This window comes from Alligator mississippiensis, chromosome 14 (genome assembly GCF_030867095.1).
Source record: "Alligator mississippiensis isolate rAllMis1 chromosome 14, rAllMis1, whole genome shotgun sequence".
NCBI lineage: Eukaryota > Metazoa > Chordata > Crocodylia > Alligatoridae > Alligator > Alligator mississippiensis.
In genome coordinates, this window is record NC_081837.1 from 916,735 (window position 1) to 942,805 (window position 26,071).

The following is a 26,071-nucleotide window of genomic DNA, read 5'->3' on the forward strand; positions in this document are numbered from 1 at the left end:
AAGCTGGACGAGGTTTGTTGGGTACATGGCATATCTTTTTTTTAAACCAGCTAGCTGAAAAAAAAAATCTTTGCAAACTTCAGGGCACAAACGCCTCCTTCAGGCCCAGCAAAGCTAGCCATGGAGCAAGTGGAAACCCTCCAGGAAGAGGAAATGCGCCGTCTTCAGGGCGTGTTGGCCGGGCCCAGCCCTGTCTGCTGAAGAGCAGCTCCAGGGTCCCGAGTCAGTCTGTGAATCCTCAGCACACGGATTTTGCACCGGTAAAAGTTTATTGAGGTTTTACTTTGGCCAGTGGGGTGGTTAACTGATTAATCTTCAACAAGATTGCAGGAAAATGAGGCATCATCAAGAAGCTAATCATAAAATTCACAAGAGTGAATGAGTTTGTTACAAGCTGCCTATCAGTTAATGACCCTAGCAAGGAGAAATCTGAATCAGCGACTCTGCCACCAGGAACGTATCTGTGGTTTCCCCCTCTGCACCCTTTGGTGGCAAAGTGATTAGTCACAAAGTTGGGCAGAAACCCCTGGCATTTTACTGACATTCCCTTTTAAAGCATCTTGCAGCAAAATGTGCCCCTACTTAACTAAAAATAGCATCCTACCACATTCACCTTCATTGCTGAGGAGTAAGTTTGAGAGCTCATTTACTTTGGTAAAAGTCCTTTGTGGTTTTTATCTCCACTCAACAAACTATATATAGCTAAAAACGCAAGTAGCAGACCTCCCAAGAGCTATTGATCTCCTAGACAAGGCTCTCGTGCATCACTGATCGCATCGAGTACTAGGTGCACCATGCTGTTTGGGGCCAGGTCGTGCAGAGCTGAGCAGCTGCAAAGTGCAGGGTTTTGTGGTGGGGGCACCAGTCGGCTTTCTGAGAAGCCCTGCTTGGTGGGCAGAAGCCACTTGGCCCTGACGGGGCAGACAAAGGCTTTCCCATATGGGTGGTATTGCAGTGCAAGCTGGTTAGTGTCCACGAACTGGGCCAGAGCCTCTGCTTACCCACATCCAAGCATCTTTTTTTATTATTACTCATTTCTATCTAATGTATAAATAAACTCCACCTCCAACACTCTGCCAAGCGGCCCTTGCAGGTCACTTGGCGGCTCAAACCACATTAACAACCCGGTGTACAGTTCACACCCCACATCCACGCATGTCCGCAGGAGATAGCAGACAACCCCCGGCTGGGGCCAGGGAGCACCTGGTGCATCCCTCACTTCCCCTGGGGTCCTCCTTGGTGCTGGTGACTATTGATCGCCCTTCACAACAGGGCAGGGCTCCAGAGCCCACAATCAAGGCCCTTTTGCTTCTGGTTCACGGGGCACATTACTGACCATCTTGAAACAGCCTTCTTGTGCATGGACCATGGTAGTCCAGCAAAAAGAATGGGGGGAATTCAAGGCTGGGTCAAGGCATCCTTAGCCCCTGCCTGACACACAGCAGCTAATGCCACTTTCTTCCTGTGCCAGAACAGCCAGTTCTGGGTCCACATTGCTGTTTTCCCTGCAAAGCAGAGGCAGTGTTCAGGCATTAGTTGCGAGCTCTGGGCAGCAGGAACAAGAGCACCACCCAATCTTGCTACTATCTGATGGCAACAGCAAGTCACCCCCCTGTAAGCCTTTCTGGCACAGTGGACTGAGCAGCTGGGGTTGGCTTGCAGGGAGGTGACTTGCCGGTGCCATCAGATAGCAGCAAGATTAGGTGGTGCTCTTGTTCCTGCTGCCCAGAGCTTTGCAGGCACCCGTGTGAGTAAGAGGTTGGAAACGGACTGCTGAGTGCGGAGCTGCTACGGGAGAGGCAAGGGAGGAAAAACCGGGTCACTTTGCCCAGTCACTTCTGTCTGCGGCTGGGAACAGACCTTCCTGCTGCCCACAGAGGCCTGAGAATAAGAGCATGGTTTTAAGTACAAGGTAGAATAATGGGGATAAAGACCTAATCTTTCCTCTTACATACACAGGTCTTGAACTGAGGGCACAGTCTGGTGTTTGGGGGGAGCTCTGGTAGCTGAAGACAGCTGCAACCCCAGTTTACCAGCTGCTGAGCCTGGGTGCTTTGCCAGCAAAGAGCCCCCATCACTGTTCTTACGTTACCTTCTGCCTGTGGCCCCCCTCCATCTGCATTGCCACCGGAGACATGGGAACCTGGGTAGTCTGACAGAAATGAAGTCAGGGGCTGAGGATGGCTGGAGGGTGGTAAGGGAGCAGGACAACCTGAAGCAGCCGTGCGTACATGCACCCCCCTTGGATCCTGTGCAGAGCGCCCGTCAGCTGGAGCAAGGCCTCTAGGACAATATTTTCCTAATTGCAGATTTTGTCGTGGTTTCCTAATGAGAGCACTATTATTAACTTTAATTGCTGTTATCAACTGTTCCTGGATGAGGCTGTTTTCTAGAAAAAAATCCCTTTTCCATTATGGACTCTTAGTTTGGTAACAATGCCCCTTTGTACAATTAGATACCTGCCCCTTATTTATGGTTATTACTGTGGAGGAACCCAAACTGAACTGAAATCAATTCTGCCCAGTCCTTGAGGCCCCTTCCCAGTGCCCAGCCCAATTAGATTAATTTTTAGGGCAAGTGAAGCAGCTTTTGTCTATATTATACAAACCACCACCGTGTTTCCTGAGAAATTCAAGCTTGGGAAATGCAATCCATTACAATTACTGGGAACACGAGTCCCCAAAGTAACTCCGAGCAGGAACAGGTCACCTGCTGATTCCTTCCAGAGCGCTCTCACCTTGGCCTTGTCACCTGTCGGGCGAGAGCACAGCTGTCCCAGGTAACGACATTTTGCAATTATTTAACACCTTCCTCCTGTGGAGCTCAGGGGTTTATTCCCCGGGCTCCTAATCCCACCATTTCACTACAGGATCTAGGCTGCAGTGCAGACTGGCTCTTGGAGAAAAAGGTTGTGGGTGGCTGAGACAGCTTCACATGGGGACACTTTACTGCTTGTGGTCCAGATCCTGGGCACCTTTTTGTTACTTTATCCTCAGTCTCACTAACGCAGCCCCCTCAACGCTCCCGGGGGCAACACTGTCTTCCTTTCTTCCTGTGAACCCTTAGTAAAAATCAGGCTGTCGTCACCAGAACCACTTTCCTTCCAGTATCTCTGGAGCACCGTCTGTGCAAAAACAGCCACAGCCCGTGACCCTGGGCCCAAGCCTGAACCTCTGCCTCAGGTCCAGCTTGCAGTGAAGGTTGTGCCCGGATCCAGATTTCAGACCTGAACCTGCTGGGATGTAATGTTAGTTGAACAGAAGCCAGTCCAAAGTCTCTGCCAGTGCACAGCTGTGCCACTACACATTCAGCTAGGCTGGTTTATAACCAGTAGCAAATCCAGCCCATTGTGGCTTAATTTCTGTAGATGGTTACCCAGACTGCAGGTAACCTTGTGGATAGCCTAGTGATAAAAGAGGCAAAAACAGGTTTACAACCCAACCTTTTATTTGCTTGCACATTAAACGGTAAAAACAAACATTTATCCCGAAGTCTATCTGGCTCCCTGGGACAGCACGACTCACCTGTACCAGCTGGGGAGAGCGGGGAGGAGGGTGGTGCACAGATTGGTAGCAGGTTTTCTTGAATTTGCTGAGTTTCCTAAATTTCCCTCCAGCCTATGCCCAATATTTATAGATGGCTGGTTCTGATATTTGATACATGATCTCAGATTGGTTTTGTTTAAATTAGTTTCACTGAAACTTCTGGAACTGGACTGAACCAGATGGATCTCTCGTGGACTTGGACGCTGTCAGTGAGTTGGGATGCGTGTCTTGGGGAAGTAAGAGGGAGGGTTTCTTCTCCCTTTTCCTTCCCCTTTGTGGAACGCTGTTTAACACTGGCTCGGTTCTCCTTTACCTTCATTTGTGGGGGCTTTCTGGCAAGGCTGCTTTTGTTTTTACAAATTAACAAAACTGTATTTCTTAAAGCAAAATAACACGGGATACATCAATCAACACTATTAACATTTTAAACTAAAGCTATGATACAGTGTATCTGGATTATATAATGCATTGCCTTCCCTTACAATGTCTCCTTTCAGGCCTTGTGCTTTGTTTAACTGCGTTTAGACAGACACCGAGACGGCTTCTTTCACTTTGCTGACCAAGCTACTTGTCACTTCTGCAACAGTTCACACTACAATCACTCCAAAACGGGCTCTGGGGCCTTCTGCTTAGCCACACTTCCACAGCAGGGCCTAAGCCCCTTGCACATGGCCAAGGCTGGCAACGAGACACTGTCCTTATTGCCCGAGGAAATGTATGTTTGCAAAACCTACCAACAATCAGCAGATATCTGTATGACACACTCCAGCTGCTGACTCAGAAGCTGAACTGCTCACATCCCCAACCTTCAAGAATTTATAACAAGGACCCATGCAGGCCTCGTGCAGGAAGCGCTGACGGCTGGAAGCGTTCGAGTGCATGAAGACCCGGCAGGTCGACAGCATCTATTCCATTCACCCCTGCCTGGGTCTCTGGTGCCATTTGCTCTTGTTGCCATGTTGGCACAAGCTGCTCCAGTTTAGCATGGTGTGACAGCTTCCTGCACTGTGGTTGTCACCGCATCACTGTCCCGTGCTACGGTCATAAAACATTCCCTCCTGGTCACTGAACTGACAGGGCTCGGGCCATTCTCTGCTTGCATCTTGGAAGCCTCTCGAAAGCCTGGCGCTCTCAATGTCCCGACAGCCCTGGCTAGTGGCGAATGCCTGTTCAGTCCTTCAAGGTGCCAAGGCTGCACTCAGAGGTCTGTGGCAGCAGAGATGCAAAGCAGGACCCCTGAAGGCAGCTCACCGCACCGTGGCCAAACCCTTCCTGGGCCGATCAGGCACCAGGGGAGAGGGAGTGGGAAGGTGATGCCCTCTAGCCCCCAACCTTGCAGGCAGTTGCCACACTGGGAAGGCTGCAGCACTGCCACGTATGGACCCCAAGGTTGGTGGGGAAGTGCACAGCACTGGTGTGTAGGAGGCCTTAGGCACCTCCCTGCTTCTGCTGCCAGGCTCTAGGCTGAGATGCCATTCCTGGAGAGGGAGGGATGGGTTTCTGGTGACCTGAGTTTGGCCCCAGTGATTTTGTCTGTCCCCAGAGCCCTGCAGATCACACCTGCCTTAAACTGTCAGAGGAAGAGCATCACGTTTACATCCTCTCCCAAGCGCACGTGGAGCACGACTCACGGCCACGTTCTGTAATCCTTCTAAGCATTTTTAAGAACAAACCACCGGGCTGAGCGCATGAGGAAGTCATCCCTTGCCCAGGGCTATTCCATCTCCCTTCCAAGGCAAGACGTTTTCCTGCACAGCATACCCCTTTTACCAGCCTTTTGCTGTACTTCAGTTGCCAGCAAAAGAATGAGCACAAAACGTCTTGCTGCAGGACCCTGGGCTGGGTCTGTGGCCCCGCTTCTTGTGCAGCGAAGTGGGGCTGTTTGCGCACAAGGAGTTAACTCCTCTGCTGCATTAACCAAGCATCCGAAGGACTGTCTTCAGAAAGTTCCTGGTCTGTTCTTCCTTGTTCTCTCCTTTCGCACTGATTGCAGTTCCAAAAACAACACCCCACCTGCTGGGGTCAATGGTGATTGCTTCACAGCCCTTATATAAAGCCCAGGAACAGACCTGTGCACCCTTCTGCACAGGGCGCGCACCAGCACCATGGCAACCCTGGGGAGAACGATCCTGGCGTACAGAAATTACCTGATCATACTGCTGACACCTATAGTGCTTCTCCCTCTCCCGCTGGTCATTCCTACCAAGGTAAGAGCCCTCGTACCTGTGCTCAAGCTGTCGGGACAGCACGGCTCCTTGGAAATGAGAGGACCAAGTCGGAGCAGGTGTCCCGTCCCTGCTTAATTCCCATAGCTTGTTATTAAAGACTTGCCTTTCCAGCCCTGCCCTGGGAGCCCAGTGATAGCGGGTAGGATCCTGCAGGGGACTGGCCCCATTCACGTATGGGAAAAGGGCAAGTAACACTGCAAATGCAGTGTGCCGGGCAGCGATGCCCACCATGCTGCTCCGGGCAGGCTGCCTCCAACTGGAAGCAGAGGGTTCAGAGGTGCCCGTGCCCTGCAGCCCTGCACATCGGGGCATGCTGCTGCTTGGACGAGTCTCTCTGGGGTGTAGACGTGCCTTCAGGTGCAGGCACCCCGCTTCACGTTATGGCCCTAATTCTGGAGAGAGCTTTTGCACATGCTTTATTCAGAGTACTTGCCTGTGTGCTTTGCTGAATTAAACCCAATAATATCGATCAGAGCCCCTGACTGCCTCAGACATTCCTTTTCAGCTGCTTTTCCAGTGCCATCTCTACCCAGAGGACAGTTCTGTAATCCAGTGGACAAAAACAGGGCATATTTCAGGTTTTTGAAAAGTTTTTGAGCATTTCCCCCCATGAAATTATAGGGAGTTATGAACTTCTGAGCTGCGTTCCCACCAGAAACATCCCAGATGACTATATTGTAGGCAGAGACGGTGGAGCACTGCTTCCATCGTAAGTGGGGCACTCACCCAAAGGCAGGCCCCACTCCAGCCAGAAACTGAAACGCTTCAATTGCCTGTTGACAGCAAGAAGCACCAATATTTTACCTTGTGACCCTCAACAGAGAGTCTAGAAATGGGTCAGACTGGATCACAGGCATAAATTCTTGCTTGGCGTCCACCGATTTTCAATGGCAGTTGGTCACCTGCCTGTCCTTTCAGCCTTTGAGAATCTCCGTCTAGCCTCTTGACCTTATGGTTGCAGAGGTGATCTTAAAAACATGACCACAATGTAAAATAATGCAATGTAAATAAGTGCCTGAGTGCGCAGGCAGCCTGGAACAACAAATCATTGGTACATTTTACATCAGTGAACAATATTTTCAACCCGATGCCATAGTCCTGCATGTGTAGGGGAGCAAAATGGGAATGAAAGGTATTTCACAATGATAGACTCTATTCACACTGCTTGGGAATTTGGTCCTAGCATGCCACAGAGCAAATGGGGCCTGGTATACAGGCAACTCAAGGTTTTGGGAATGGATTATAAACTACTAGGCCATTAGCTCATCCAGTCTGGGCTCCCGTGTACCCAGGCCCATAAACCCTACCCACTCCACCTCACTGAGCCCAATCCCTTCTGCGTGGCTAAAACACATCCTCCAGGAAAGCATCAAGCCTTGATCTGGTGACCTCAAGGAATGGAGAAACCACCACTCTTCAGCAGTCCACCCCAAGGGTTAATGATTCTCACGGGTAGGAATGTAATGTCTCATTTGGAGTTGCCTAGCTTCAGATTTTGCCCTTTGGTTCTTGTTATGCCCATCCAGATTATAAACTGTACTCAATACTAAATTAACGAGCTCTTCAGTACCTGCCATTTGATACCTGGGAAGTACTTATTCAATACAATACAATCACCTCTCTGTCTTCCTTCTGCTGAACTACTCACAGTGATCTCTTTAAGCCTCTCGCTGTAAGGCATTTAGGCAGTCTTCAAATGATTGTTGGGGTTATTTTCTGCACCTCTGCGATGATAGATTCTGGATGCCTGAGTCTGGTACCCGACCTGACACATCTAGAACATGCATCCCCCCCCAGTTATAAGCTGCTTTCGAAAACCTTGGTTGAAGAACTTAGTCTTTGTTGTCTGCTGCTCCAAGCAAGCACTTGCTGGAATAGCTGGTGTACGGATAATCTCGGACATGATTCAGAGCTGTCTCCAGAGAACAGGTGGACAGAGACACAGCGTAAGAGTTAAGGGCAGTGAGGAAACATAATTTTTGAACCCTCAGCACTTGATTTACTTTTTGTGTTTACCCGCTGCGTTCCAGTCATGTTTTAGTCCGTATGATCCGAGTTCCATTGATACTGATTTGCAGCCTGACTTTATTGCTTAAATATTTCACCAGCAAACACCCTGCCACTCCAATCCAGGCTGTGACCCACGTCTCTGGTGTTCCCTATGTACACTGCGGGAGCACAGAGAGGTGCATTGTTCAAGGCCCCACACGAATGCATACAAATAATACTCCCTGCCATCCAGAAAGTGCCCTGGGGGCAATGTTCATGACACACAGAGGCCTAGAGGAAAGAAGCCATAAGAGCAATCCATTTTTGTTTGCTCAAGTGAAGTGGCAAAAAAACCCAATCACGACAGAAACCAAAAGAGCCCAACGGAGAGGTGTGCGGCGGTAACTGGAACTTCCCACTGTAAGGTCACTGGTCTGAACTCAGCCAAACTGGCAGTGACTGGGAGAGGTTATTTCCATCGGAGGGGTCTTTGGTCCCTCCGTGGAACCACTGGGTGTGTTGCAGCTGGTCCCTCCATCACACTGGGCATGGCTGGCAGCAGCTACAAGGATTTCTTAGGCCGTCAAGAGAGAGACTGAACGCTTCTGTCCTCCGGGAGTCTAAACATGGCCCTCGCCAGCCTAGACTGGGAACGGTGGGAGCCATGGGAGAGAAGCTCCTTCTCTGCGGTGGCCAAGCAGTGCCTCTTGGGGCTGGCGTGGCTAGCTCCCACCTTCCACTGCAGGGATGTCAGTAAGCAGGAAATACAACAGAGTCTCTTAGCTCCAAAATAAGCAGGGGGATTTCCTTCAGGCATTAACCTGTCCAGCTGAGAGTTACCAAGAGGCCCTGACATGAACTGTTGAGTCTACAAGAGCAAGCATAATGACAAAGGCCTTCCTGCAAGTCAAAAGGAAGGAAACATTGACCTGAAAAACACAAATCACCACCACTATGCATACGCACGGCTGCAGTCACGAGCTGAGCTCTTCGGAAGCGGACCGCTGGGCCTTCAAAACGTCGTCCTCCTTGGGCTTTGAGGGAAGTGTAAGGAGCTATTTTCCAAAGCAGCAGTAAGCCCCTACCCCCTCGAGAAACAACAGCACGTGAACCTGGGGGTCATCTTTTCTAAGAGAAGGCATGAGTCTTTGGATAATGTTGTAGATGGCCAAAGGCTTGGCTGACGAGCCACTGCCATTCTTAGACAACGAAGCATAAATGTGCTAGCTTTGCACAACTGATATGATTCAGGGTAAAGGGCAAAACAATTTTCCTAGGTAATTCTGAAACTAGATACCTTGACTAAAAGGCTCAAGGCCCTTTGCATAGCTAGCAAAGCAGTATAGGGATTTGGCTAGCTGCTCAACGACTGTACGAAGAGCCTCGTCTCGATAAGCATAACGAAAGCGGCTAGCCAAGCACCATCACAGATCGATCAGCCAAAGCGACTAGGACTTGAAACCGAGCTGCGATGGTAGTTTGCCAGGGAGCCTGTTTCAAGTCTGTGGCGAGTGGAAGAAAAAAGCAAACAAAAATAAAAGACATATAATGATTTACAACGCAAGGAATCTGGGCTGTGCCACAAGCCACAGAGTTCACCCAGGCTCTGGTTTAAAATATGCAGAGAGAAAAGTGAACCAGAGGGGCCTTGACTGCATCAATAACTAACTCAACGGTTCAATCATTTGGAGATGAGAAACTCAGGAAGAAGTTGCTGCCATCAGCAAGATAAAAGAGTTGTTCAGAAACTGCCTGCTTCTTATCTCAGCAGGGTTCAAAGTCACTGCCGGGGCCCGTTGTCCTTGTGCAAGTTTCTGGCCTTTCCCCGTCAAAGGGTCCCCCACAAAGCCACCACACTTTGGCCTCTCTCCTTCTCCCCTGAAAGGTAACAGAGTACTGTGTCCCCCTCTCCACACCTGGCCTGCCCCTGGGGAAGTGTCTAGCAGCTGGGACTGAATCCCCAGGAGCAGAGAAGGACTAGATGTCCGGCCCCGAGTCTCGGCAGCAGCTGCAGCGCTCTCCCTCTTTCAGGAGGCACGATGCGGCTACGTCATCATCCTGATGGCCCTGTTCTGGTGCACAGAAGCGTTGCCGCTGGCTATCACGGCCCTCTTCCCCGTCTTGCTGTTCCCGTTAATGGACATCATGGATTCGACCCAAGTAAGCGATGCAGCACTGCCGCACCAGTGCGTCTGTCAGTCTGCCTCTCCTGGGGCGTCTGCCCGTCTCGGTCTCACCGGTCGGTAGGGACTGGGTGTCTTCATGGGGGCGAGCGGGGGAAATCTGTGGGACTGTCCTGCAGGGGCAAGGCTTCCTCCGTGTGCACTCCCGTGGAGCCGGGAACCTGGGACGAACCCCGTGTCCAGCTCCTCCCCAGAGCCGGAGGGCTCTCGGGAGCTGTCTGGGGCACGTGACCAGGCTGACAGCATCTCCGCGACACGGCCCTCCGGCAGCACAGTTGTCCGACTGTCTGTCCTGCTGTCTGCAATGCTGTCCCCTCCCACTTTGCCCTGCAGGTCTGCATGGAGTATCTGAAGGACACCAACATGCTCTTCATCGGGGGGCTGATGGTGGCGATCGCGGTGGAGCACTGGAATCTGCACAAGCGCATCGCCCTGCGGGTCTTGCTGATCATCGGGGTTAGGCCTGCCCTGTGAGTGTGCACCTGACACACGCGCGTGCCAGGGTGAGGGAGGTGCCTCAGGGTGAAAGGCTGGGAAATCACATGGGCTGCAGTTCACCTGGGACCATCCCTTAGGGGCTTTCTCACCCCTTCCCAGTGCTACCCGGAGCTGGGATCTGGGTAATGAACTGCTGGATCCTCCGACACACAGCAACCCGCCCTCTTCCTTTCCACTTCTGTATGGACTGGCTGCACAGGCTATACTTAATGTTGTCCATCCAGGAGACCACGGGGAAGGGGAGACGACAAACCAAACACCAAACCACAGAAAAGCTCTGTGTGAAGAGCTGGAGGCCTTGGGTGGTGGAGGGGGAAAGAGACGGCATCCATACGTAAAGAGATGGGAGAGCTTGAGCCCACTTGATTTGGAAAGGGGGACTGTAAAACAAAATGAGAGAGGCCTACAAGACAGATGGAGGGAGTGAAATGGTCCTGCCAGCTTGCCCTGTCCCAAGAGATGCAGCAAGGAAAAAAAATGGGAAAAAAGCAAAACATTTCACATGCAGCTTATAACTGGGGACCCTCAGTGCCGAGGAGACGAGTAGCAGTGTACGAGGCAAACAAGGAGCAGGCTTTTATGTCTGCAGGTACAAGATAGGATCAAATGATCTCCTTACTTCACGGCGTAAACCGATCCCCATCTGGGCTCCAAAAGGAGTTCCCATGACACATGGATGCGTTACGGAGGCTGCACACAAGCATCTGATGCTGGCCTCTGTTGGGAGCTGCGTCCCAGGGCACGCGCGTAGCTCGTCTGCTCCAGCACACCTGGCCTTGCTTCTCCATTGCCAAGAAACCCCCAAGCAACAGTGGAGCAGGTTTGCACGGGCCAAACCTGGGGCCCGGGGCTGAGATTGGGGCGACTTCTGGGGATTCCCATCCCTCACCTTTGTGGTGCCATGTCCAGGGCAGCACCACACTGCTGTTGCATTGGCTTTGCTGGGCAATCCCTGGTGCAACAGCCCCCCTGGCACCCTTCTGCATTGGAGCTCTGCGTGGGATCCACATTGCAGGCCAGAAGCTCAGACCGACTTGTCCCCACTGGAGGTAATGGGACCTCACTGGGCATGCAGGCACATCTGCCCAAGGGAAAACCCCAGCACGGCTGCACTGGGATGCAGCGGGTGGTGTCTGGCTGCAGCAAGGCCCATGGCACAGCCTAGCCAGAACAGCACCTGCAGGGAATTACGGCTTGAGAAGGCAGAACCCGATAAGGAAGATCATCCCAAAGGGTCGTTAGTGCAGTCACAAAGGGATGCCGTTGAGCTCGTTGCACCACATACATCATCTTAGTAGGGAAGCCTTGCCCCTCTAGCCTTCCTGCCTACCCTGAGAGGGAGGGTGGGCTAGTTGTGAATCCTACATACAAGTAAACCCTGTGTGCTCATGGGCTGAGAGAGCAGGAGATGCTTTTAATCTTTGCTGTGTCCAAGGGAGGGCAGAGGCTGGGTGGCAGGGGCAATGGATAAAAGGTCTTGTGCCCTCACTTTCTGACATGACCTTCCTACCTTCCCTCTTCGCTGCAGGCTGCTCATGGGCTTCATGATTGTCACTGCCTTCCTCTCCATGTGGATCAGCAACACAGCCACCACAGCCATGATGGTGCCCATCGCACAAGCGGTACTGGAGCAGCTGCACAAGTCAGAAGTGGAGGCAGGCCCAATTCAGCACACGTCTGAGAGCATCAATAAAGCCTTTGAGCTGCAGGAGGGGTCAGAAAAGTCAGAGGCCTCCAAAGAGAAACAAGGTGCGTAGCCGCGGGTGTCGTCTCCTTCAGGTGACGGGAGGGACTTGGACGCCTTCTCGTCCTCCACCCGCCTCCGAGTGCTGCTTCCAAATGTCAAGTTTAGAAGGGAGAAAAGTACTTTTGGTGCCCACATGTATCAGAGATTTCTGATGCCAGAGGGCCCTGCAAAGGCATAGCAACACCCAATTGCCAAAAGATAAAGCTGGAAAAATTCAACCTTGGGACAGGATAAGAATTGCGGGCAGGCAAGTAGCTGCTGGAAGAGCTTGCCTGGGGACGTATCACATTTCTGTCCCTTGAATTCTCTAAATTGAGTTAGATGCCTTTCTAAAAATACCCCGCAGCTCAGCCACAAGCCACTGGACTCCGTTCAGGAGCGGCTGAGTGACATCCTTGGCCTGTTTCGTACCAGGAGGTCGGAGGAGACGATCGTGATGGTCCCTTTGGACCCTGGCGCCCATGACCGAGCAGCTGCCTCCCCTTTGCCGTCCTCTTCCGTCCGCTCTGGCGCTCGAGTGAGGGATGCAAGTGCTCTGGGGCAGGGTGGGCTGCTTTGCTCTCCAGGGCTTTGCATTTCTGTTGCAGCTTCCTGAGCTTCCCCCTCTCTCCCCCTGCCCCACCTCAGGGCAAGCACGGCTCCTAATTCCAGGTGCTGGTGCTTGCCCACGGTGCCATCAGATACTGCACTGGGCTTCTCTCTGCCTGGGGCAATACAGCCATGGAGCTGCCAGGTCTGCCCTAAAGGGACCGTGTCCAGCTGCCATGCCTCACCGCCGCAGGCCTACTATGCCAAGGCAGGAAGTGGGTGCCAGGCAGGCCCCCTCCATCCAGCAGGCTTACGCACCTCCTTCGTCCGGTCTCTGTCCCCAGGTAACGGGCACGTGCTGGCAGTGGAGGACGATCAGCGGCTGCGAGAGGAGGAGGAGCGGCTGCGAGAGGAGAAGCACCTGAAAAACTGCAAGGGAATGTCCCTCTCCGTTTGTTACGCATCCAGCATTGGCGGGATTGCAACCCTGACGGGGACCACCCCCAACCTGGTGATGAAAGGACAGGTGGACGAGTAAGTCCGGCTGGAACCCACATTAGACCCCAGAACTGGGGCTGCTGGTTAACTTTGGCTAAGGTCAGCTTGCAGCCATTGCAGAGCCATAAAATGCAAGGGGGGACACTGTATGGAAGGCAGACCCAGGACGGGGTGCTCCCTGGCCTGGCCCCAGACCCCCGCTGACATCCGTTGTGTTGACAGGCTCTTCCCTGAAAACGGCAACGTCGTGAACTTCGCCTCCTGGTTCACCTTCGCTTTCCCGACCATGCTCCTGCTGCTGCTTCTCTCTTGGATTTGGCTCCAGGTGCTCTTCCTGGGGTTTAAGTAAGTGGCACGTGCTCAGCGAGGCATCACCGATCCTGCCCAGGAGATGCTACAATGCCCAGAGGCAGCGGATCGTCTAGCCTGTCCCTTGGGCCCCATCACCCCTTCCTTTGAATCCCTCTGCCCACTCTTCTCTGTGCACCATGTGCGCCGGTTGGCCTTGTTTCATTATTCTCCATCAAATGCAGCCTTACAAGTCTCCTTGGCTGTGGTGCCAGGAAGAGTGTGCCTCTGCGCTGCTCTGTGCTTTTCTGTCTGTCCATACCCATTCGATGTTGCCTACGTCTGGACGTTAAGCCCTCTGGGGCAGGGAGCACCTTTTAGTTGCCTCTTTGTAGCACCCACCTGCACTGTCCTGCTCCACAGAAATATGCTATGATAACAGAAATAATAAATGCCAACAATAAACTCCGGCTCTCTGAGAATTTGAACTCGGATACGATCTGTTTTCTTGAGCTCGGCAGACTTTGGAAACTGCTCTGACATTTGCTTCTCCGTCTCTTTCTAGCTTTGCAAAGAATTTTGGTTGCACCTCAAACGCCTCTGAGAAGACAAAGCAGCGAATGGCTTACACCGTGATCAAGGAGGAGCACAAGAACTTGGGCTCCATGAAATTCGCCGAAATCGCCATCTTGTTCCTCTTCGTAGCACTGGTGCTGCTCTGGTTTACCAGAGACCCTGGTTTCATGACAGGCTGGGCGACTTATACCTTCACCAAGGATGGCAAAAGGTAGCTAACCTAAAGGGCCCATTGAACACTAGGGTCAAACAAGGATCAAACACTGAGGCATGTAGACATGCCCTTTAGGTATGGTGTTGTGGAGTGTAGGGATAACCCGGTTTATCACTCACAACCCGCACCAGATCTCTGTTCGCAGCTGGAATAAACCCCATGTAGGTTCTGGCTCCAGCTTTCAGCTATAACATGCCTAGCCTAGGTGTGAAGCGTTGCCCCAAATAGTGCTGCCCCCGCTCCCTCACCCTCTACACTCCCAAAACACACGCCGAGACTCAGTCCCTGTTCCCTCTCTTGCAGTTATGTCACGGATGCAACAGTGGTCATCTTCATTTCGCTTTTGATGTTCATAATCCCTTCGGAGGTTCCCAGCTGCTTCTCTCGTGCTAATGCTGGGCACGCCGAAGAAAACGGTAAGAGCCAGCTCAGAGCATTGGAGACCCGTGCCGCGAGTTTCCCTGCACTGCAGATACTCGGGGGGATCTGAAAGCACCAAAGAGATCCCGCAGAACAAAACAGGGGACGCGTCTTCAGACCCATTTGGACTTTCCTGCAGGGCTTTGCTCTGATCGTGCAGAATGACTCTTTCACGTAGGTTAAGTCACGAGGGAAGGACACGGAAAAGGTGCTGAGGCTGGAGGGTCCGTGACAGGACAAGGGGTTTCTGGAAGGAGCATTTAGCAGCTCCGAGGGTATGTTCCCATACACCTGGTCATCCCACCACCTCCTGGCAAGCTCCCTGCAGCCTGTTCTGAAATGACAAGGCTGTCATCACTCCTTTGGAGAGGAAGATCTATAGTCTAGTTGATCTCCTTGATGGGAAGCGTTTTCTGCTGCTTGGCCTAACGTCCATCTCCCTCCAGTTCACCTCTCTCGGGCAACACGAGGGGCAGGGAGTTTTACCAGCATCGGACACTGCCATTGTGACTGGCACTGGGGCTCCACTGCCCCGCGTTAGGGGAGGCACGCGCAGGGGAAGGGCTGGGGAAACCGTCCGGCCCCGGCCCGCGGACGGAGCGGCAGTTTAGTCTTTCCCCTTGTGCTCAGAAGGATGCTCAGGGCTGCGCTCCAGGGTGCAACCTCCCTTCCCCAGCTTGACACCATGGCTTTGGATTTCAGGTAGCCCACAGCAGGTCCGAGTGCCTCCGCCTCTCCTGCAGTGGAAGACCATCAATGAGAAGATGGCCTGGAACATCGTGATTCTGCTAGGAGGCGGCTTTGCTCTGGCCAAAGGCAGCGAGGTAACGTGGTCTGTCCAAAACATCTGCCTTCATGCATGACTTCTATCTTCCGTGTGCTTTGGCCAGCAAAACTCTTGTGGTCTCTTTTATTGGACCAGCTAAATAGCAGGAAGAAAATGTCTTTCTTTGCAAGCTTTCAGGCCCAAACACCCTTCCGCAGGCTAAGGAGAAATCAAAGATTATAAAAGTTCTCCCAGGTAGAAATGCAACTTCATCTTGCACAGGGGACTTAAAAGATGGTCGGGATCCCCTGGGTACGACAGCCCATTTTAAAAAGGGCTGCTCTGTAAGCACGCAAAGCACAGACAACAGGCAGAAGCAGGCTTGTTCCCCGGCGGGCAGGATGTTGAATTTTGCTTCTATCTTGTTCAGCCGTGAAGTTTTCATTTCAAAACAGCTAATTACGACATCTTCCATGTTTCAGGGATACGGTTTTTCTCCTTTTCCATTTATCCCCCACGTGTGACACTAGGGGCCGCCCCAGCCGCACAAACCATCCGGTTTCTCAGCTAGAGCCGGGAGGGACTCCACCGCCCTCTGCCTCATCACCCAGGGGCAGGGGGAGGCAGGGCTGAACACAGCTGCTCCCACCGCCCACTGAGACTGTGTTGGTGCAACAGAGTGCCACAGTGGGCACCAACTATGTTGGTGCCACTCTGAAGCACCAACTATTTCAAGCCCCGTTACTGCTGGGCGCTGCCCTTGTGCAGTGTGCTCCAGCCCCGCTGATGCAGACTCCTGACGTTACAGCTGGGGCTATACGTTGCATCCACTTCCCCTGCCCAAGAGACATTCAGCCAGTATTGCTTTTCTCAAAGTCTGGCTGCACCATGGACAAAAAGTCCTGGAGGAAGATGGCACAATACAGTGAACAGTGTAAGACAGAAGGCGTTTTCTACGCGCTGTGACACTCAGGTGAAGGGCGAGCAGCAGTAGACTCAGCTGAGCTGCCAAACCACGTGTAGCCCATTCCTCTCTCCCCCGTTTAGCAAATAAATATTGCAAAGCTGAGCCTGACGTCACGTGAATGCAAGGAAGTGCAGATTCGAACAAACAGCGCTTCCTAAGAACAAGTCATTGGTTCTGTTGTGGTATCGGCTAGAGCCCTGGACAGGGATTAGGACCCATCGTGAGAGGAAGGTACACATTCCCAAGAGAAAGGTGGCCCTAATCCTTGAGATTTCATTATCTCAGCATAAGACAGAAGACAATAGGTGGATACAAGAAACAGATGGTGGGGATTAGTGTAATGAAGCGGCGGTAACAGCACACCAGACGTGTACTTGCCATGGCCTTTCGCGGGCATTACAGCAGAAGTTTGCAGAGGAGAACTAATATAGCGTGCTGCAGACTTGTCTGGGGACCTACACGCAGACATGCAGGGTGACCTGGGAGAACATGTACAGGTTCTTATAGTGAAGGTCTGATTCGTAGGAAACAGCGGCCAGTAGCCCAGCTTGATACCGCACAAGACAAGACATGAGCAGGATGAGACCACAGAGGACCTGACGAGTGAGAGCAAGCTGAATTTGAGAAGCAGTGGAGAAAAGGGAGCCTCCCGAGGGAAGCAAAGGGGGGAAATGAGGCGACCGAACCAAACAGATCATGTTGTGGGGATATTAGTAGCTGGAGCACTTGAGACAGGATGAGGAGCAGATCTGGACAAGTGTCCACTGCCTTGGTAAAGTGGAAAGATGAGATCACAGACACGTGCAGGATGAAGCGGTGGGATATCGGGTGTAGCGAGACAGCTGAGTAAAAGGAGGGCTGTTGGGGGGCGGCACACGTGGGCATAATCGAGCAGCCCGTGTTGGCAGCCTCGCTGCCTGGGTACCTCTAAGGAGACTTCAGGATGTCAGGGCAACTCGTGCCCCGAACAGCCTGGAAAGGGGGAAGACAGGGAGGCATTAGTATGAAGAGGCGCGCCTGTCCGCCTCCAATGTGCTGTTTGTGAACAAGGCCTGTTTGTGCCTCTGCCGAGCGCAGAGCTGGAGAGGGGACCACCGCAAGCGGCGCCCGTGCGGTTGGCCAGGAAACCTGCCGTGAGCCCAGTTCTCTTCTGGCGCCGGACCAGGGGCTGGCAATGCTCACAGCTCTCTCTCCCTCTCTTCCAGGAGTCTGGTTTGTCTCTGTGGTTGGGAAACCAGCTGACCCCTTTGCAGAACATCCCGCCCGCAGCCATTGCTTTGCTGTTGTGCCTCCTGGTTGCCACTTTCACTGAATGCACCAGTAACGTGGCTACCACCACCCTGTTCCTTCCTATTCTGGCGTCAATGGTAAGTCCCTCCTTTGCAAACTGCTCTTGGAGGAAAAGCCCCCGGTGCGCTCAAGTCTTCCAGCTCCTACAGGCCGACAGCGGACAGGTCACGTACTTGAGCGGTGCTAGTGAGGGTTAAGGGGCACGCACGTGTGTACATGCAGGTGCCTCCTAAATACCAAGCTCAACTTCTCCAGAATAACTCAGTGCTGGGGAAAGGCAGCGGGACCGACAGAGGCGCTCCACCATGCCTCCAAGCTACCGCACGGACTAGATGACTTCTTGTGGCCTCTTCCAGCTCCGCCGTGGCGTGCCCCAGGCACTTCCCCTCGAGTCCAGTTTTCTTTCAGCTGCACATGGGTTTGGTCCTGATGACATTTTTCACCTGGGTTACTCTCCTTGGATTCAACCCCCATTGCTATTACAGCAGTGACCGAGTGCCCCAGGCAGGGTCAGGCCCGTCACAAGCTGGTCACAGGACCCTCTAGCTTCCCCCGCAGAAAAGAAATGACGAGGAGCTTCCAGTGCAGGCCCCAAAAGAGGCAGGGGCAGAGCTCGTGCGTGCCAGGCACAGACAGACTGCACTATGCCCATGACCTTTGGGAGGGGTATCGAAGCTAACATCACCTTCCCCTCCCTGTCCCGCAGGCTCAAGCCATCTGCCTCCATCCTCTCTACGTTATGCTGCCCTGCACGCTGTCCTCGTCCCTCGCGTTCATGCTGCCGGTGGCTACCCCGCCCAACGCCATCGTCTTCTCCTACGGCCAGCTCAAGGTTCTGGACATGGTAAGTGTGACCGGGGGCTCGCAGTTATATGGCTCCCTGGCTTGCTGCTTCTTTTCTAGCCAGCTTCTTGGAATCAGAGTCTGGCCTCTGCTTCGTGCCCTGGGCGCCCCCAAGCTCAAAGGGAGGTGTTAGGGTTAGTGAGCTAGCGCAGGATCGCTGTGACCTGAAGGAGGCTCAGAAAGGGCCTGGGGCTACACTGTCAGCAACCAGTCAAGGAAACGGCACGGGCTAGGTCTCCGAGCTACCCCGGAGCTGCAGGGAGCGGATGGGAAATGGAACGGCGCGGTGGTGCAGACGGCGGGGAGGAGAGGTTCTTTGGGTAGAAGTGATATCTTTTATTAGACCACCTACATAGTTAGGAAAAAGTTCTTTGCAAGCTTTCGGGTCCTAACCCCTCTTCAGTGCTTCAGCAAAGCCTCAGACAGCCCGTCCCAGGGGCTGCGGGCCTGCCGCTGCAGCTGGGTCGGCGGTCTTTCTCCCGATAGCACAGGAAGACGCGAGCCTCTGCACAAGAACCCTCTCGCTCATTTATTTGTAGTTGATCGAAGAGATCACTCCATTATAACTGACCCTACCATGGCAACGAGCATCCCAGCGGGTATTTCACTGGGAGAGAAAGTCTGGGATTCAGGCACGGTCCCAGACCCCTGCAGTGACTTAGTCCGAAGCGCACGAAAACTCAAAGTTCTCCCGACAACCGGGTTATAGAGCCCAGCCCCCCGATGCAAACGACATCTTTGGCAGGAAATCAGGCAGGTTAAAGTCTGGGCTAGGTCATCTTGGATTTGCTATACATAAAAATACCCTTTTCTGTCAAACAACAAAGCCAGGGAGATATCAAGTTGCCTGAAAATTCCCAGATCCTGCTGGAAGAAATATCCCCTCCCATTTCCAGGGCTGGGGAGCACGTTACACCTCTCCACAGCTGGTGTGGAGGGCTGGCAGGGCACGCTAGGAAAAGGGGTACCATACACAGCCCGGGAATGCAGGGGCTGGTCCAGACTCGGCGCTGCACAAATGCAGCATAAAGACATCTCCGCTGAAGCCGCCCTCCCCACCTAGCTGTGCGCCGAGGTGCACCTTGCATGCAATGGCAATAATCCTGTCTGTTGTGACCACGACCCTTGCAGGCATGCCCAAGTGCAGCCACCCTCGCTCCATGCATGCTGGCACCCACGTCTTTCCCCGGCGTCTCGGGCTGGTCTTGCACCCCAGGCTGGGCTCTGTGCTCTGTGCTCCCCAGCTCTGCTGCTAGTGGTGCTGAAGCTGGCTGGGAAGCCCAGCGCGGTAGCCTGTTCATCCTCCTCTACTCACTAGTGCCTGGGCCAAAGGACCCAGACCTGCCCCCTGGGTCTCCAGGTCCCAATGCAAAGCAGGGCCATCCCGCCCTGCTCCTCTGCAGGCCCGTGGATGGACACAGGTGCCAACCTTGGTTGGGAGCCTCAGGACAAGCAGGGTGGGAGAGGTCGCTCAGCTCAACCGACAACTCACTCCATGTCTTCACAATCCTAGGCCAAGGCTGGATTCATGCTCAACATACTGGGGGTTCTCACCATCACCCTGTCCATCAACACCTGGGGCTACTCCCTCTTCCAGCTCCACACCTTCCCGGCCTGGGCAAACAGCACATCAGCGACTTGCCTCTAACACGGAGAAACAGGGCAACCAACAGCTGCCGGGGAGGCCACCCCCATCTACGTAAGGTTTGCCGAGCCGGTAGAAAAATGAGACAGGCCACATCTGTGGAAGCAGACACGTCATTTAGAAGCAAACTCACTCAAACAAGAACTGCCACGGAGTCACCTGACTGTTCTGCAGCACGCAGGGGAAGGGTTACACCGGCCGTGAGATGTAGCCCGGCACCATGCAACCCCTGCGCTCCTCTCTAGAGACCCAATGGGAAATGCCCTCCTCCCCTCTCCTCCCCCAGCCCATCTATCTGCTCTCGACTTCACCTGCAAAATCCAGCACTGAGTAAGCAAAGAAAGAGGAGCAAGTGCGACAGGATTGTTTGTGCAAGAGAGAGGAATGGTACCTGGTGTGTGTGTATATGTGTGTGTGTGTGTGTGTGTGCGTGCACATGCAAGCACATGCCCTTGAGATGAACTGTACGGCCCCGTGTGTGCACACAGCTCCATGCGCGCCTGGGCGTGCGTGTGCGCTCTACCAGCTGGCGTGCTAAAAGCGTGTCGTTCAGCGATTAGGGACGGATCAGAGCTCTGGCCAGCCCCCGCTGTTGCTTTGTAATTTATTTATTGACCGTTCTGTAGCTGAGGTTCGGAGCAGCTTCTAGGAGCAGGTGGCTGGTTTCAGTCCTCCGGCCGGCGATAGGCGTCTTGAGCTCTCCAGGCCACAGCTGGAATAGTCGTGTTCTCCTGAGAGTGGGGAAAGTCTTCTTTCCTCAATGTCAGTTGAATTAAAGGACTTTTGTGCAATGCCTGCCTTGTGGTCAGCTTTTCTTCCTGGGCTTCCACCTCCCGACAGGTCCGCCCCACTCCCATCCTGGTCAGGTAGGTTTGATGCTAATAGCGCAGGTGGAGAAGAGGTCCCACTAAGATTGCCGGCTAACACAGGTGTGTCCTGTCCTGCTAAGGACACACCAGTTCATGTGTGCGTATCGGGACAGAGACAAGCTGGGCAATGGGCAGAACTCCGGCTGAGGCAAACCCCGAGCTGCTGCTGCCTTTCTAGGTGCCGGCAGCCTCCTCGGCCCAGGCGCGTGGCCTGCTACAGAAGACAGACCTGCAGAAGGGAGGAATTGCTAGAAAAGAGCTGAATGGATCCGCCCCTGGGGGGCCCAAAAGGAGCCAGGTGTTAAATAAACACTCTGGGCTCAGCTCATCGCTAGGTGGCACCAGGTGTGCTAGAAATGGGCACGTGCCAGCCAGGCTGTGCGGGCTCCCTGCCCTGCCCCGGGGCCCAGAGCAGCTAGTGCCTGCAACAGCAGGAGAGGATGCACAGCCCAGTCCAGCTGCAAAGCTGTCCTCGCCTGCAGGAGCCCAAGGAAGGGCGGGGAGGGGGACAGCTTGCTTCCCACAGAAGGTCGATCCTCGCTCCGGCACCCGGCCTCTTCAGCACCGGCTGCAGCACGGCGTGACACCAAGCTTGCTTCATACAAGAGCTGCAAGTGCAAAACGTGCGGAGGAAAGGGGGTGCCCACCCGTCTGCCCCAAACCCGCCTGCGCCACAAACCCACAAAGTATCTGCCAGCCAGCAAGCAGGCCACTCACGGTCCCCTCCTCTCCGCTTCCCTGCACACACACACACACCCATGGAGCTACAGGCACTCGCATGTAAACACAGGGGAGCACGAAGAGCTCCCCCTGACACTCCCACATCCCCTGTACGTGGACACACTCCCATGTCCACTGCACGTGGCACACACATGGAGGCCAGCTCATAAAGCAGTACAAAGAACATCCATTTAGACAGGAGTTTTCGCCGTAAAAGATCCAAAAACAGTCTGTGGAGCGGTACACAAATGATGCCCAGGCACAGCTTGGCCAGGTCCAGAAACGCTGCCATGTGCGGGCTGGAGGGCACCGTGGGTCTGACTGCAAAGCCACACTGCCAAAGAGTTTAGAGCAGGGAGGGAAGAGCCCGGCGCCGCAGGGGGACGTTACACAGACATGGAGGACCGGGGCCTGCTTAGTGTGGCGGGTGCCGCAGGAGCGACGCAAACTGGAAATCCAGCTGCGCCCCGCGCTTCACTTGTGCAAGCAGGTGCATCTCAAGGCAATGCACTGCAGTCCCCAGAGAGTCACTCTCGGCTCGATTCTCCCTGCCACAGAGGGAAAGATGCGAGCCCGGAGCTTCCTTCAGGCATTTCAGTGCACAGCTGGCTAAAGAGCAGTTACCACCCCTCCGTGCCACCCCCTTGCACTACATTTGCAGATCCCAGCTGGAGCGTGGCGGACAGCACGTCCCTAGGAGGTCCCTGGAAATCTGAGCATCATCGAGAGCCACTACGAAAACGCGACGTATAAAGCAGCGTGTAGCAGTGAACTGACAATCACGGGAAGTCACTACCGACGTCAGCAGAAGCACCGTATGCCAGCCGTGTCCTTGCCCCGGCCACAAACCAGGTAGCAAGGAGTACGTGGAACAGTTAATGGGAACCCAGCGGCCTCCCCCCCAGAGGAGAGAGGACCTCAACTTCTCCAGATGACGTCTGCCTCCTGGGGCACAGCCTCCTGACCTGTGCACAGCGAGTGGGACTGGAAATCAAAGCCACACACTCTAAACCAGGGGATCGGCACACAGCAAGCACAGCGACAACAGTTTCTGGGACTGAAACGGGAGATATTTGCTATGTCCCACATCTTGACGCTGTGCTAAATGCAAAACAGGCGGGACGATGAAGGCATTGAAGCCAGAACAGCAAAGGCCAAACGTGACTTTGTCAACCTGATGCCCATCTGGGGGGGAAAAAAGTCATGTTACCCTCCAAATTAAACCCCACCAGCACTAAATATGTAACAACAGCTGTCATACAACGTGAAGCTGAAACCTGAATGTTTCTCAAGCCCTGCTTCCTAAACAGTGGCATCGACAAAACTTCAACACCCGGGGCAGAAAAAAAATCACAAAGCACCTTGAAAAAGCACAAAACACAAGCCAAGAGGATCAGAAATAACAGGGCCAAGATGGAGATGCTGGGACACGCAGGGGGAACGGGAGGTGTCAGACCGGAGCCCCCAAGTCTGCGGTGCCAAGGAAGGCTAATGATCAGGGAGCCTGGTTTTCTCTGATCAAAAAATCCCTTTTCAGATTAAAAAAGGTAACCCAAAATGCACATTTTTCCATGATCAAAATGAAATGCCACTAATATATAGAGTCATATAGTGGTGCTTCATTTTAATAGCCTAAAAACGTGGATTTCGGGTTACTTTTTTTAATCTGAAAATTGGGGATTTTTTTTTTTTTTTTAAATCAGAGATAACCAGGATCCCTGCTAATGATGTCCTGGAGACTAGAACAAAGGTGGAATTAAAACCTTCAAAATGAATGGCAGGAAGCACAGACTGCTTCCATCAGAGATGGAAGAGAGTAGCAAAGGCCTCTCCATCCAAAGGGAACAAAGAGGCAAAAGCACGTGCACCAGGCAGGGGTTTCTCCCCAGAGCCAGGAGGTTTTATCACATTGTATACAGCTGTACATAGCACTGTTGTGATTATTCACTGCAATATTAGATGTTGTATTATTGTCCAAGAGCTACAGAACAAGCACATGTGCATGCGCATACACACACCCCAACCCGAACCGATCCCTTGCTTAGCAAAGGAACCAGTTCCCTGCTCGTGCGTCCGTCCCTTCATCGCGCAGGTAAGACACGGTGGCTGTCGTACATCTGCAGCGTAAGTGGGAAGCTGACACTCGCTGCCCTTGCCTGCTGCTCTTGTCAGCAGTGCGTTCACTTCCAGCGTGTCTCGAGCCATAAAAGCTGTTTCGAACGTCCTGTGCAGAGGGATAGCAGAGTGCGGAGGGGGGATGAGAAACTGCACTGCCCTGAACTGAGATATACAAAACTACGACTAATCAAGGAATTGCAGAAACCCCAATCCTTTTCCAGCACAGGGCAATACAACCGCTTACAGTGTGAGTGACTGCACTTCAGGAGCTGCGCGAATAGTGACACGGTGCCAAAGCTGGAAGATGAAATGGTTTGCACGCAGTGATCGCAGGCTGTCCAAAATAATAGCGGCCTAATGGTTCTTCATCGCCATGGCCAGCATAGGGCGTCGTCTCCTATTAAACACGCATTTAGTGTTATTGATCCTTTAATCTTGTTACCAGACTTAGAAAATGTAAAGTTTAGCTGCTCATCAGGGAAGGGAGAAAGAGCCTTGTGCAATGAACCCTGTCGTGGCTGGAAATAGTCTTGCTGCATATCAGCTCCCGGGCTGCAGTTCCCCCCAAAAACATCCTCAACCACCTGGGAGGGGAGTCCGCTGGGGGAAGAGAAGACAGCGCTAGCCCTTGCCAGCAGATCTGCTGCGCTGGAAACGGAGCCATAGTTCAACTGAAGAAAACCCGAGTCAAAGCCGGAGGGAGAAGCGGAACGGACAGGAGAGAGAGGAGGGAAGCAACAGAAGAGTTTGCTCAGGGGCTTGGGCAGCCCTGTTACACCAAACACATATGCTGCCCGTTCTTCACCCTGTCTGCATGCATCTGTGCAGCATGAAACAACCGAGTCCCAGCGCTGACTGGGAGCTCCAGGTGCTACAATGAAATACATTTCAATACCTGCAGATAGCTAATGCTACCAACACCTCTCTCCCGCTCCGCCTGTGCTGCGCTGCCCCTACCAGAGCCCTGCGGGAGCTCCCCTGCTGGCTCCCTCTCCCTGCCTTCCCTGCTCTCAGGCCTCCCATGCAGGGATAGGGGAATTTCCTCGATTTTCCCTTAGCTCGATGCCCGGCGTGGAAGCAGAACCGTGAAATGAGCCTGGTGCCCATCCCCAGTGACTGCTACCCTGCAACCAGTGAGATGTTGCTGCCCTCTCAACCCTGATCTGCATCAGCCGAACAGATGCGATTCATGCCACTATTGACACACAGACAAAGTCTCATGGAAATCAGGCTTCTACTGCGGGTTTTGCTTCTTTAATAAAGCAAAGCAAGAAGTGGTTGGAAATGCCTCCGTAAAGAAGGTCCACAGCAGGATGGAGCCGCACGGACGGCCTCAGAGAGGAAAGTCCTGTGCAAAAGCGCAAGAAGGAAACCGTTCCACCTCTCCCGGGTATCCTGCCAGCGTGTCCTGGACAAACAGTAACGGTTCAGCCGGCGCCGCGAGAGAAAGCCTAGCTTGCCCCCGTGCTGGAGGATTGTCCTGATGAGACTTGCCAGAAAATTCAAAAGGCTTTTCATTATTGTAAGATGTCTGTCCCCTGAAGCGAGTGTGTGTTTTCCTCTCCTTCCGACCTCTGGCAATATCATTCCTGCCACATGAAATATGCAATCATAAATCACCCGTCTACATCGCCGGTAAGCCAGTCGCACAGCGCACGCTTCCTCGCACCTGTGCTCTTCCTTTCCCCTCTCTTCTGCAGAGCTGATCAAACGGCGCTGGCAGAGCCGCCTGGCCCCAGGAGATCACCACGGGCACAGGTGGAGAGCAGCCACCTTGCTAATATTGGCGTTAGAGGCTGGATCGCTCAGGACCTCTATTAGGTGGCTTATGGGCAGTAACAGCCATTTAGGTCCTGAGGATAATCGGTGGACAGGCATTTCTGCTCACCTACCGTTGCTGGCACGACTTGTCTGTGGCCAATCTCAGCATGCAGCAAAGTGTCACATAGGCCACAGAAATCTCCCAGGCTTGGAAACTATCCTTTCATACTGGGAATGAGATGCACCGAGGGGGAGATGCCCACCCCTGCCACCCTGCAGGGTACCGGACAGCAGGTAGCCCGGGCAGGTTGTGCCACAGTCGGAGCAGACCGAGCCGTGCCGTGCCGCAGAGAGGCCGTACCCTCCGCAGACCCAGCG

At 53.4% G+C, this 26,071-nt stretch overlaps 1 protein-coding gene across 3 annotated transcripts; it reads left to right on the top strand.

Annotated features, from left to right (window-relative positions):
- Window positions 1-21,018, top strand: SLC13A2 (solute carrier family 13 member 2). Of its 3 annotated transcripts, XM_019485666.2 has the most exons (13): window positions 1-260; window positions 4,043-5,752; window positions 9,794-9,922; window positions 10,279-10,415; window positions 11,972-12,192; window positions 13,063-13,252; window positions 13,439-13,561; window positions 14,070-14,291; window positions 14,598-14,710; window positions 15,417-15,538; window positions 17,653-17,814; window positions 18,444-18,581; window positions 20,094-21,018. In XM_019485666.2, the coding sequence occupies exons 2-13, from the start codon at window positions 5,651-5,653 to the stop codon at window positions 20,226-20,228; spliced, it is 1,794 nt and encodes a 597-aa protein (XP_019341211.1). In that variant the 5' UTR covers window positions 1-260; window positions 4,043-5,650; the 3' UTR covers window positions 20,229-21,018. The 3 variants fall into 3 exon arrangements, with proteins under 3 accessions (XP_019341211.1, XP_014464359.1, XP_059573712.1); XM_014608873.3 differs by lacking the exon at window positions 1-260 and having other exon boundaries at window positions 3,805-5,752; XM_059717729.1 differs by lacking the exons at window positions 1-260; window positions 4,043-5,752 and adding an exon at window positions 5,797-9,647.
- The last annotated feature ends 5,053 nt before the right edge of the window (window positions 21,019-26,071 follow it).

Coding starts and splice junctions, on each gene's coding strand:
- SLC13A2 (XM_019485666.2), top strand. CDS start 5,651: ATGGCAACCCTGGGGAGAACGATCCTGGCGTACAGAAATTACCTGATC. Junction 13,562..14,069: donor GTGCTCTTCCTGGGGTTTAA/GTAAGTGGCACG, acceptor GTCTCTTTCTAG/CTTTGCAAAGAATTTTGGTT. Junction 14,711..15,416: donor TGGGCACGCCGAAGAAAACG/GTAAGAGCCAGC, acceptor TTTGGATTTCAG/GTAGCCCACAGCAGGTCCGA.